This window comes from Arachis stenosperma, chromosome 2, assembly GCF_014773155.1.
Source record: "Arachis stenosperma cultivar V10309 chromosome 2, arast.V10309.gnm1.PFL2, whole genome shotgun sequence".
NCBI lineage: Eukaryota > Viridiplantae > Streptophyta > Magnoliopsida > Fabales > Fabaceae > Arachis > Arachis stenosperma.
Window position 1 is genome coordinate 89,825,047 of NC_080378.1, and position 12,908 is coordinate 89,837,954.

The window sequence follows — 12,908 nt, forward strand, 5'->3', positions numbered from 1 at the left end:
TAGTTTATATAACTACAATATAAATCAATTTAAATCAATTTTCTGTTATTTTTAATTTTAAAATTTTCAAAATTAAGATAATAAAAAATCATTTTTTTTATAACAAATTTATTTTTTAACTAATTAAGTCCACTTGGCTACCCTCCTGCTTAATTCTCTAGCAGAACTCATATATATGTATATGCATGAACGTACTTTATCATAATTGTCAATTGTCACATATAGGGACCACAAATGAATTGACACTTCTACGCTCGCCACTGGTTTTGGACTAATTGTTAAATATATATGACAAAGATGTATCAATTTCTTGTGCAACGTTCAAGGCCTTTTCTTTCACAAAGATTTTTCTCTCAGTTTTCTTGTGCATCTTCGTCATCATCACCACCTCTCACTAACAACATGTCCACCACTTCTGGTCTCGTCATTCCCTGCAAAGGTATCAAAATCATATAAACTATACTCCATGGTTTGATGATAGCACCGAGAATTACTCAGTTTTCTTTGTTATTTCTTTCGTTCGTTTTAATTTTCCAGTTCCAAACATCAACTGTTGCTGACATTTGAATTTTTTAACAACGGTGATTAGAGTAACTGCTTTTTTTTTTCGGTTTTTAATTAACCTTTGGTATCAGTTCGATTCCCGCGTATGAAGCTACTGGTTGTAGGAGAGTTATCTCTCTTTTAAAATTTCTCTATTCTCGAATAGGATTGTTTCCAATAAAAAAATACAGCATAAAAATAATAATATTGTTTTATTTATTTATTTATTTTGTTATATTTTTGGGGTGCATTTGTAGCTGCCGTTGCATGGGAAGCAGGGAAACCACTGGTGATAGAAAAAGTGGAGGTGGCTCCGCCACAGGCCATGGAAGTGAGGATCAAGGTTAAATATACCTCACTCTGCCATACTGATCTCTACTTCTGGGAGGCCAAGGTTTGCTTTTCATTTCTTGGCTATTCAACTATTATTTGTTTATGTTCTATAATCACTTGCTCCAAACATAGTGATCTTGAATTAGGGTTGTGATTTCATTGTAATTACTGCAATTGTGGGATATTGTTGGAAATTTTGGCTGATATAGCATTGAAATTGCTGCAATTTACCGAAAACTGTGAAAATTTGACTGATATAACTGCAATTCCATTGTTGTTACTGTGGAAACTTGTTGGAAAAATTGGTTGGCATGGCTGAAATTTCTGCATTGATGCAATTTCAGTGGTTATAGTAACAACAATGTTTATGTTGCATTCTTGATTGTGTCTACAAAATGTTGATTTTGGTACCATATTTGTCTTCTATTTTACTAGTCAATGGAGTTCATTAGGGTTTGTGAATAGTTGAGTGAAGTTATACAGTTGTGTTTATCAATAGATGAAACATACAAAGTATTACTGAACAATTTGGAATTCAGTTCTGCATTTTGTCATTTCTTTTTATGCTTTGGTCTTTCAGGGACAAACTCCATTGTTTCCCCGAATTTTCGGCCATGAGGCTGCTGGGTATGTCATTTCGGTATATCTGTCTCTGTGTAGTTAATTTAGAAGTATGTTGTTTTTTGCATTTTTATGGTTGAAGAACAGGGATTTTGGTAACTATGTTGAAACTTGAAACAAAGAAATGGACCCCCGACTCATTAAGATGTCGAAAATTATCAGTTTAGATGTATAGGTTTAAGTTTAACAACCATTTTTTTCCATAGAACTAGAAGACAAATGATAATTATTTTCTTAAGGATTAGGCTAGAGTATAGCATTTGAATAATTGATAAAAAATAAATTGCTTTAGACTTATAATATATTTGTATCTTAAATATAAAATCCCTGATTTTCTCGCCTATAGTTTAGATGCTTGTATCCCCATATAGGTATTTGTATTTTGTTAAAACCAAAACCTGCACTTTAGAAGTTTAACTTAAACATTGAAGATAGCAACAACTTTGTGATTTAGTCCGGCTCATTACGAATTGCTGAGTTTAGTACTTATTTCACCAGAATTGTGGAGAGTGTTGGAGAAGGAGTCACAGACTTGCAGGTTGGGGATCATGTGCTTCCAGTATTCACCGGTGAATGTGGTGAATGCGCTCATTGCAAATCCGAGGAAAGCAACATGTGTGACCTCCTGAGAATAGATACAGAGAGAGGAGTCATGCATAGTGATGGTAAAAGCAGGTTTTCCATTAATGGTACGCCAATAAACCACTTTGTTGGCACGTCCACGTTTAGTGAGTACACTGTGATACATTCTGGATGCTTGGCAAAGCTCAATCCACTGGCACCAATGGATAAAGTATGTGTCCTCAGTTGTGGTATCTCAACAGGTTTAATCCTATACTCTTATGTCAACTTTTCCATATTGATTTCAGGTTTAAGTCTTAGTAACGAATTGTGTCGAAAATTGATCGCAAAACACAGGATTGGGAGCAACTTTGAATGTAGCAAAACCAAAGAAGGGTTCTACAGTGGCAGTGTTTGGTCTTGGAGCTGTTGGACTTGCTGTATGTTTAAAAATTCACTCCAACTCTCATGTTGATTCTACCACTTAGTTTCTTGTTACTCCATCGGTTTCAACATATTATCAAGTTTCAATAAAAAGTGAAGTTTTAGAATAACTGTTCATTTCTAATATCAAAATAACATTATTAGCTTTTTTTTCCTCATCCAAAACACCCTTAATTTTATTGTGATGATTAAATAAAGTACATATGCTTACTTATTTAGAAGAAATTTCATCTAAAAGAAATTTATACATACTAAGATCTAGTTGTTACTTTTCTTAATATATGTATTTTTTGCTTTGACAGTTTTACTGAAACAGAGGAAGTATTATACTTCAAAATTCTGTTCTATTTATTTGTGTATGTTCTCTTATTTTATTAGGCTGCTGAGGGTGCCCGAATTGCTGGTGCATCTAGAATTATTGGAATTGATTTGAACCCAAACAGGTTTGAAGAAGGTACCATCTAACTTTTTCACATCACTAAAATTCTATAATGATGTTACTAAGCTCTTAAGCGGCTCATTGTAAAATACACAACCTGAACTTTTGTGTTTGTTAAACTTTCTTGATGCTAGCAAAAAAATTTGGAATAACCGATTTTGTGAATCCACAGGACTATGATAGGCCAGTTCAACAGGTATATAATTCTTCATCTAATGTTTCAGTATATGCACTGTTCACATTATCTTGGTTTTCTGAAGTTATTGTTCTAAATGCCAGGTGATTGCGGAAATGACCAATGGAGGAGTTGATCGAAGTATAGAGTGCACTGGAAACATTAACGCAATGATATCTGCTTTTGAATGTGTTCATGACGTAAGCCATTACTGACAAGCAATGTTACAAAAACTTGGTTAAATAGAAACACAAAAATATGGAACTTTGGATCTTATAGGCAGTGTTTGCCTTTTGTCTTAGGAAAGAAAGGACGTTGATAGTAGGATAAGACAGAGATCTCTTCCACATCCTTGCGGTTTTAAGATAAAGAACCTGAACCTGAACCTAAACAAAGCCTTTCCCTAGCTGGTGGGGATGCGACGAAGTTTTAGATTCACTGTCGCAGGCCTAATACAACCTTTCATGGATCCAAAGATGTCACACAGTTTTACGCGGGCTATTGCAGTCCTAACACTTTTTTGTGCCTCTCTAGTTGGAAGTATAGAAATTCTCTTAAAAAATTCTGCAAAATTAGTGATAATATTTTGCCTTTATCCTTTTCTCCAAACATATTTTGGGTCCCAAACATCTCTTTCTCTTTAACCCCAAGACAATAACTAAAAGCTATCTTAATAAAATTATGAGATAGGCAAAATTTTATGTTTTTGTTTTCGTATCTACCTTCAAACATGTTTTGTTGACCTCTCTATATCTTTACCTCAAGAAAATAACCAAATGTCACCTTAAACAAATTCATATTTTGTTCTGGCTACAAAAAATGTTATATTCAGTTGAGAAATCAACACATTAAAGAATATGTGTTGTAGAACAAGATTTTCCTTTTTTCTTTATTCACGTCATACATTAAGTTTTTAATAAGAAGTGTAGAACTGCAATCTGAATGAGATTAAGTATCTAACCATATTTTGATGAACTATGTAGGGATGGGGTGTTGCTGTGCTTGTTGGAGTTCCAACTAAGGATGCAGTTTTCATGACCAAGCCCATTAATTTGCTCAACGAAAGAACACTAAAAGGAACTTTCTTTGGAAATTACAAGCCCAGGACCGATCTTCCATCTGTGGTCGATATGTATATGAACAAGGTGATTACATTTTATAACGGTTACAATAGCTGTGTTAGTTAAACACAGTCATCATAACTGTAATTAGAGCGAGCCGTCATATCACTCGTTCACTGGTTAATCCGGGTCCATATCCTGTTCAATAGTAAATGGGTGGTATGTCGGCTCAAAATATGATTACGGCTATACTCAAAAACATTTCTTCTGTTAACCTCTTGATATAACATTTGGACTAGTTGAAAGGACTCTAACGCCCTTTTGATCATTTTCCTTTGATTACTTTGCAGAAATTGGAATTGGACAAGTTTATAACCCACAGAGTTCCTTTCTCTGAAATCAACAAGGCATTTGATCTAATGTTGAGAGGGGAGGGACTAAGGTGTATCATTAGTATGGAAGACTAAAGAATTTGAAAGAAAAAAAAAATGATAGATCCATATGAATAATTTTCAGCTATGTGTAATTAATAAATGTTTCAATATCATCCATAATAATGATATTGAGTAATCACTTCACATTCAAAATCATTCCTACTATTTTCTAAATTTAACTTCAGAAAAATCCGGACTAGTTCTTTTAAGGCAATGTAAAATGGATGAAATATACATTGTTTCATGTGGTATTTTGCATATTCCTACCATTGAAGAACATTAGAGAACAAGACAGAATTCATACTGTTATAGCTTGCGACTGGGCTTTTCTACTTAACTTGCCCCTTAGCCTTATGTTTAGAGTGGTGTTTTAGTACCTGGAGTCTTCAGTTTTTAATATTAGTTAATAATCTATGGTGATGTAATTTTTTGTTTTCCACTGAAGGCAAGTTTCCTTCTGTTTCTTGAGCTTTTTCTTTTCTTTAAGTGAATAAGGAGCATTTTATTTATTTTAATTATCTTAAACTGAGATTCATGTGAATATGCACTAAGCACTATCCGAGCATTGAGTATACTGTATACTATGTTGAATTCTCAGAAAAGGCAAAGAAGCCTTTCCACAAATAATTTTTTCGTTTCCATGACTCAAATTTGAGATTACTAGTTGGGAAGACCAAGATATTTATACCTTGATCAATCCAACATTGTTTATCTTTGATATTTCGTGCAACTTAATTTTAGACTCTAGATTTTTTTTTTTCACTAGTAAATTAAATAATTATGTATCTATACATATTTTACATATTAATTGTCAAAATATGGTTCCTAAAAGCTTATGCTAGAGCCAATTTAATCCTCAAAAGATTAGATATTTCAAATTGGTCTTGAAAAATACAATCATAAGTCAAATTAAATGTCATGTGACATCTAACATGTCATAAATTTATGTAGAGTCAAGTTAGCTTTTGAAAATATACATGTGAATCATTTTTAATTTTTCATCCTTAAAATTTAAAAAAAATAAGTCAAGTTAGTTCTCAAGTAAATTTCTCTTATTTTTCTTTATAATATTTGTTTCTGAATATTTCTTAATCCTACTAATTTTAATTCTATTTATTACGCATTACCAAGCAACATTCTCTCTACATAGAATAATAGAAAATAATATATTGTTAGTTTTATATATTTTTTATGTCTCTAACAACTATGAATATAAATTAAAATTATTCATCAAAATAATCAAAGATTAAGTTAGTAGGATAAAAAATATTAAAAATTTAAGATTATAAAAAAAATAAGAGATATTTATTTGTCTAAGTACTAATTTACTCATTTTTTAAAGTTTTATGAATGAAAATAACTCATGCGTGTATTTTCAGAGATTAATTTGATTTTACATAAATTTATATGTCAAATGATATATTTACAGACATAACACATTATTTAATTATTTTATGACACATAATATTAGTATATCATGTCATCATTTTACATGGAAGTTAACGTAATCCGTCATCATCTTATAATTGTATCTTTCACAAGCTAATTTGAGATATCTGATTTCTTAAAGACTAATTGATTGTCGTGTGATATTTCAGAAATTATTTTTTACTATTAACTCTGTATCTTACTTTTCCTTTTTAATGTTGAAATATTATATTGTCTATCCCCAATGTATATGCAATTATGCATAGTGAGGTATATATTATGGGAATATTATGTTTTTGCGGAAGAAAATTATCATAAGGGGTATCCAACGCCCCATCCTCATTTGGAGACAAATTAAATACTTGGGTTCCTAAATAAAAAACAAAAATGTTTTCTCTAAATTAAAAAGTGCTTATAACCAAAGTGGACCATTCCCTGGCTAATCTCTCTCTATATATATAATTATTAAAATATTCTTTTCATGGATATTATTTATGCTGAGCTATAGCTAGATGCTTACTAATGAATTCAAATGATCATGAAATTAAAACACTAGCTAGGGAATCTGCTTTGAATGGGAAACTTTGAAAACAAGTAGCAAAGTGCCAGAAAGCAAAGCAAAAAATAAAGAACAAGCTCGGTTACCAACACCATTACCTTACCAATATTGTATATAATTGTCACAGACACTATTAGTAGTTGTAGTAGTGACTAGTGTTGAGGAAAACAATGCAACAACACATGCTATCTGATAATTAGTGTCAAACAAGGTTTACAAATTTCAAAGCAGCAGGCAAATAAAAAATAATTGGCCAAAAGAACAGAACCCCGAGGCGAGGTAAGTGGTGGTGATGGTGTTCTGACTCCAAAAATCTTATAAAAATCTTCATGTCTTTGTCTCCCTCCTATTCCTTTTGCTTCAATACAAAGAATGTAACTATCATGGAATTATAGAAATTAAGTTTTCTGCACCGCCATTGGCTGCACTCTCAACAGGTTCGAGAAGAGTGAAGAGAAAAACGTTCTTTTTTTTTTTGGGTAAACGAATAGGAAAACATCATTTCCTCCTAATAATACATTTGTACTATTTAATAAATTAAATGTCTCAAAAAAATAATGAGATAGCACAGATCAGAGGAAATATATATTTAAACTATCTATTTCTATTCTTATATTTTGGTGGATAAAATCAAGCAAATTTTCTTAAAATAAAAATATTTTCCCTCATTTATATATTGAATAGAATAAGTCTAGGAAAAATATCACAGAGAATGTAAAAATATTATTTTTAAATAAAATTATTTTTTACATATTTTTTTGTTTATTTTTTTTCATATTTCTGAATTTTTTAGAATTTTTTATTTTGATTTTGAAAAATAGTCTAATCATTGATCTGAATTTTAATTTCTAGAATAAATTTTGACAAGTTACTGGCATAGTTTAGTTCACTAATTCAAAACTTAATTTGAAACGTTTTTGGAATGTCCCTAATAAGTAATAATCAACTAATGACAAGTGTTTTTTCTTGTGAATTTTATTTCAGTAGAAGCTTCATGAATAAGATTTATCTACACATTCTATTTTTATAGTTATATCAGAAGTAACTCTATGTATTACTCAACGTAAAAAAGAGAATGAAATTTGTTTATATTTTTGTTAAATTTTTTTTATAGCTCGATAAATAATTTGATAATCGATTTTCTTGTGTTTTAAAATACATTAACAAATATATTAACAAATCGATTACAATAAATTAAATCGAATTTCGCTATGTTTTTTCTCCAGTACCTCACTGAATTGAGCCCTTTTTAAAATTGTGATAGAAAAATAAAATGAGTAGAACTTTAGAAATACGATTAAAACTTACTAAATATGGATAAAAGTAATATTTCACCCAAATAAATAGTCCATAAAATCCTACCATGGGAATGCTGTGTTCTTAACATTGTTTTGCCCGAAGAATAACTTTCATGAAAATTAAAATTGAAATTGAACGAATGAGTGGCTTCAAGTTCACTTTGGCACAAACGTCAAATATCACATTTTTGTAATCTATTTATAAGGTGCAGTTTATAACGGCCATGTTTATTAAGATGATTATGGTTAGGAGCGCCAATGGGTAGAGTAGGGTAGAGTTTGGATCCAATCTTAATTTTATTATGAGTTGAGATTTTTATATAAATTCAACCTTACTCTATTTGCGGGTTGAGAATATCTCAATTCTAACTCTACCGAACTCCACCTATAGGTTACCAAAAATATTCAACATTACTACATAACTTGATGATAATTTAAAATATAACAGATTTTTATGTAAAAAAATATTATTAATTAGTGATATTCTCTTAATGGCTAAAGATTTTTTATATTTAGTGAGAGGTATTTAGTTCAACATCTAGTTGAAACATATTTTTATATAAGTATATAACATATACATATATAGGGTGCGGGTTAGTCAAGTAGGGTTGAGACTCAACCCAAATTCGACCCGATCCGCACGAGAACCCTAGCAGCTGTGGATCAGATTGACAATCCTATCCAACCGGATTGATCGGTTGTGTATCCGCGGATATAGTGTATGTTGTCACTCCTAATTACGGTCAGTAGCGGAGTTTGAAAAAATAATTTTAAGGGACGAGAAAAAATTTTACCATAAAAATTGTATAATGACATTTATATTAAAATAAAATTATTTTTAATTTTTGTTAGAAATATGACAAAAAATAAATAATTTTACAAGTAAAAGTAATTTTAAAATAATACTCTTCGAATATCGAGTGACTTAAAATTTGTAATAATTAAATTAAAATAAAAAAAATTTGTAATTTTTTAATACAAATAATCAAATTATTAATTTAGTAATTAAATTAAAATAAAACCTTCCTACCCTAAATAGCGTGAAAGAAAAATCAAGACAACTTCTCTTTCGAAAATACGGGTTTGGTCAAGATAAAAAGGTGAAAAAGACCTTAAAAAATGGTCGGACATCAAGTTGTTGACACAAAATTTGGTATATTTTGAGGAAAGTTCACGAACTCAAGTGAAGTTGAGTAGGAACGACGTTACAAGACCAAAAGATGTTTGTTTCAAAATTAGAAAAAGGGAGTTTTATGCCTAATGTCGTAAAAAAGCAATCATATGCATAGAAAAAAGGGCGTTTCAAGTTATCTAAAGGAGGGAAGCACACTCTCTCCTCAGGGTCTGGTACTACTAACTCATAATTCCTCTCATCTTTCCTATTTTTACATATTCTATGGTGTCTACGAAATACATTAATAAACTCTTTGTCAACTACAGAAATAGGGAGAAAGATAATATTATCTACACAAGACAACAAAGAAGGCGGGACCTTTGACGACATGTTGACAATTACAGATCGTGACATAAAAGTTACACCTACAAATACAAATAAACAAGTCATCACTATAGAACTCGGACACCAGCAAAAGAAATCGGGCAAAACAAACCAGAATGCAAAAGCAATTTAAAATCATCTCCTTCAAGACAAGAAAGTGTGGAAATGTCATCCCTCCTACAACAACAACAGCGACACCATTGGAGACAACACAAATACAACCAACAAGCCACAAAAAACTACAATCCCTCAAAATTCCAGAAACATAGTTCATACATACCACAAACGGCAAAAAGCAATTTCAACAAGGCAGTTTCGAAAGAATTTTCTATTAGTAGACAAAACGGCAAAACGAACAATTTTTTCAGAGAAAAGTTTTCAAAGATATAAACAAAACCAACATTATGAAGAACCTCTTCTATTACTTAAAAGGTTGCCTCAATTCAAACAGATTCAACAAGACCAACAAACAGTTACGCGAAAAAGAAGCCGAAAGTCAATAGTACCAACCTTGATGAAGAATTCAAATAAAGAAAGGGACACACCAAGTGGCAAAGACACGAACGATCCTCTTCCCTAAACACTCTCTCAAAACAAATCAAGATAGAGGAAATCTTGAAAGATGGAAAACGATCATGAAGCAAAGAAAGGGAATTTTTTGCGAAGAAGAGAGCAACGGAAGCTTTTTCAAAAATGGAAAAAGAATAAGAAGAAGAACGTGGAGCATTTTATAGGAGAGAAGGAACAAAATAGTCCTTTCATCCCCCTATTTAAGATGTGCACGAATCTCAAAGGAACTGTCGTGAAATGTTTGCCCTTTATTTAAAGACGCAACGCTCAAAATTTCAAATTTTCCCAAACACGTCAAGTATTCGAACTATGGAAGATGGTGTACCCAACGCCGAAACTAGAGCCACGAAATACTTGAACCCGACCTTATGTAAATCTCAGATTTAAATAGGGGCACTGTTCATACCATAACCCAAAACAAAAGCTAGGCTCAATAAAAGTAGAAGGCCCAATCCAAAGAGGAGGCCTATGCCATATACCAATCCCTTTAGAGGTTGGACGTGATGAAGGGAGCTCACCTCTACTTGTTCAAGCAAGTAACTGCCTCTGCAAATGTCTCTGACTATCTCTATCTTCCTTGAAAGATAGATCCCAACAAATTCCTCAGATAAAGGGAATGGTTATCTACCAATAAAGGTGTAACAACTTCAACAAAGGTGGTTATCAGCCCTACTATAAACACACCGACACCCCTCGGGTATATTTGATAAACTCCATTTTTAGGGTTTATCTTGTACTTAATTTAGTGTATTTTACCCATTATTCTCACACTTATTCATATAATTTGCATGTTTTACATTTTTCTTCCTAATTTTATACTATGATTGAAAACATGCTTCTTTGACCTTAAATTTGCTAATTTTAATCCTCTCTTATTACCATTCGATGCCGTGATATATTTGCTGAGTGTTTTCAGGTTTTACAGGGCAGGAATGACTTAGAAGATGGAAAAGAAGCATACAAAAGTGGAAGGAACACAAGAAAATGGAGATTTGAGAAGCTGATGCCGATGCGCACGCATGGACGACGCATGCATGTGATCGCGCCATACTTCAATCGACGCGTACGCATGTATGACGCGTACGCATGGCCAGAGAATTGTCAAAGCAACGCGTATGCGTGGATGACGCGTACGCGTGATAAAGGGTCACATGCTGAAGATATCAGAATTCGCTGGGGGTGATTTTTGGGCTGTTTTTGGCCCAGTTTCAAGCCTGAAAATGCACACTAGAGGCTACAGAGTGGAGGAGAATAGGGAGAATCAATCATTCAACATTCATACACATTAGTTAGGTTTAGATGTAGTTTTCTAGAGAGAAAGGCTCTCTCCTCTCTCTATGTTTTAGGACTTTTAGGTTTATTTCTTCTCCAATTTAGATTTCCATGTTGCTTTAATTTAGTTTCTCTTCTACATTCTATTATTCTAGCACCTTTAGTTATTTAATTCTCTTTTTGATTTCTTTATTTTGCTAATTTAGTTTATGAATTCTTCATGTTAGATTCAATTTCCTTTTAATGCAATTTGAGGTATTTCATGTTTATTGCTTCTTTCTTTATTTGTTGCTATTGTTATTCCTTTGGAATTGTTAGTCTTAGATTTTACATTCTCTCATTACTTTTCTATGCTTTTATTTTGTACCTTCCAAGTGTTTGATAAAATGTTTGGGAGGATTTTAAATTAGATTTTTGGTATTCTTAGCTTGGAGTGAGTAATTTGGAGACTCTTGAATTGTCAAAGTCTCTTGTTGGTTAGCAATTGAAAGTTGCTAGTTGGCTTGAGCTTCACTAACTCTAGTCTTCGATTAGGACTTGTGAACTCAAGTTGAATTATTCACTTGACTTACCTTCAATTGTTATAGGTTAACTAAGTGAGAGTAATTTGCAATTACCATCATAATTGACAATGACAATGAGGATAGGAATTCCAATTCTCAATCCTTGCTAGGACGTTTCTTAGTTGTTAGTTTATTTTTTTGTTATTTACATTCCTTGCTTATTAAACTCAAAATCCAAAAAGATACAATCTCATAACCAATAATAATACACTTCCCTGCAATTTCTTGAGAGACGACTCAAGCTTTAAATACTTCGGTTAATTTTATTGGGTTTGCTTAAGTGACAAACATTTTAAACTTGATTGAGGTTTAATTGTCGGTTTAGAACTATACTTGCAACGTAATATTTTTGTGAAATTCTTTACCGACATTTTTTCACCCATCAATTTTTGGCGCCGTTGCCGGAGAATTGCAAATGTGTGCCTTATTATTGGTTATTGTAAATATTGTGAATATGTTTGCCTTTTCGTTTCTTTGTTAGTTGTTTCTAGTTTTAGGAGTTTATTTTCATTATTTCTTGTTAGTTTTTGTTTTTATTTCTCTTGTTACTATGAATTCTCACCCCCTTTGGCTATGAGTTTGGTTACAATTATGTTGTGGGAAGTGGAGATTACAATGAAGGCTTGCATCAAGGATGGGACAATCAAAGATGGGAGGAGCCACAAGGATTTGATCAACCCTCTTGGCAACAACCCCCTCTAATGTACTATGAGCAACAACCATTCCATGATGCATACCAAGACAATGGTTATGGTGGACCACTTCGTGACAATTAACAACCCCCACCATATACCTATGAACCCCCTCCTCAATATATCCCTCAACCACCATACTCACAAGCCCCATACCACCAAACACTTTCATATGTTCCTAACCCATCCACCATACCAACCACCCTATGAGCCCTATGAACCATACATAGAACCACCCCAATTCCAACCCAATTACTCACAAGAACCACCACATCAATATACACCACCTCCAATGTAAGCGAACTTTCAACCACAATATGATCCTAATTATGTTAGCCAAGTGGAATAAGAGTTACATGATCATTTTAAGGAAGCAATGGATCGACTTCAAGCAACCATCCATCAAGTGGAGCGAGA

At 32.4% G+C, this 12,908-nt stretch overlaps 1 protein-coding gene across 1 annotated transcript; it reads left to right on the forward strand.

The window, feature by feature from the left end:
- The first annotated feature begins 330 nt into the window (after window positions 1-330).
- On the forward strand, window positions 331-4,920 carry LOC130961688 (alcohol dehydrogenase 1-like). The gene is made up of 10 exons (XM_057887672.1): window positions 331-439; window positions 801-937; window positions 1,457-1,503; window positions 1,996-2,321; window positions 2,416-2,498; window positions 2,881-2,956; window positions 3,076-3,137; window positions 3,221-3,316; window positions 4,100-4,261; window positions 4,528-4,920. Exons 1-10 carry the CDS (start codon window positions 403-405, stop codon window positions 4,642-4,644), a joined length of 1,143 nt encoding a protein of 380 aa, XP_057743655.1. The 5' UTR covers window positions 331-402; the 3' UTR covers window positions 4,645-4,920.
- Window positions 4,921-12,908: the final 7,988 nt, after the last annotated feature.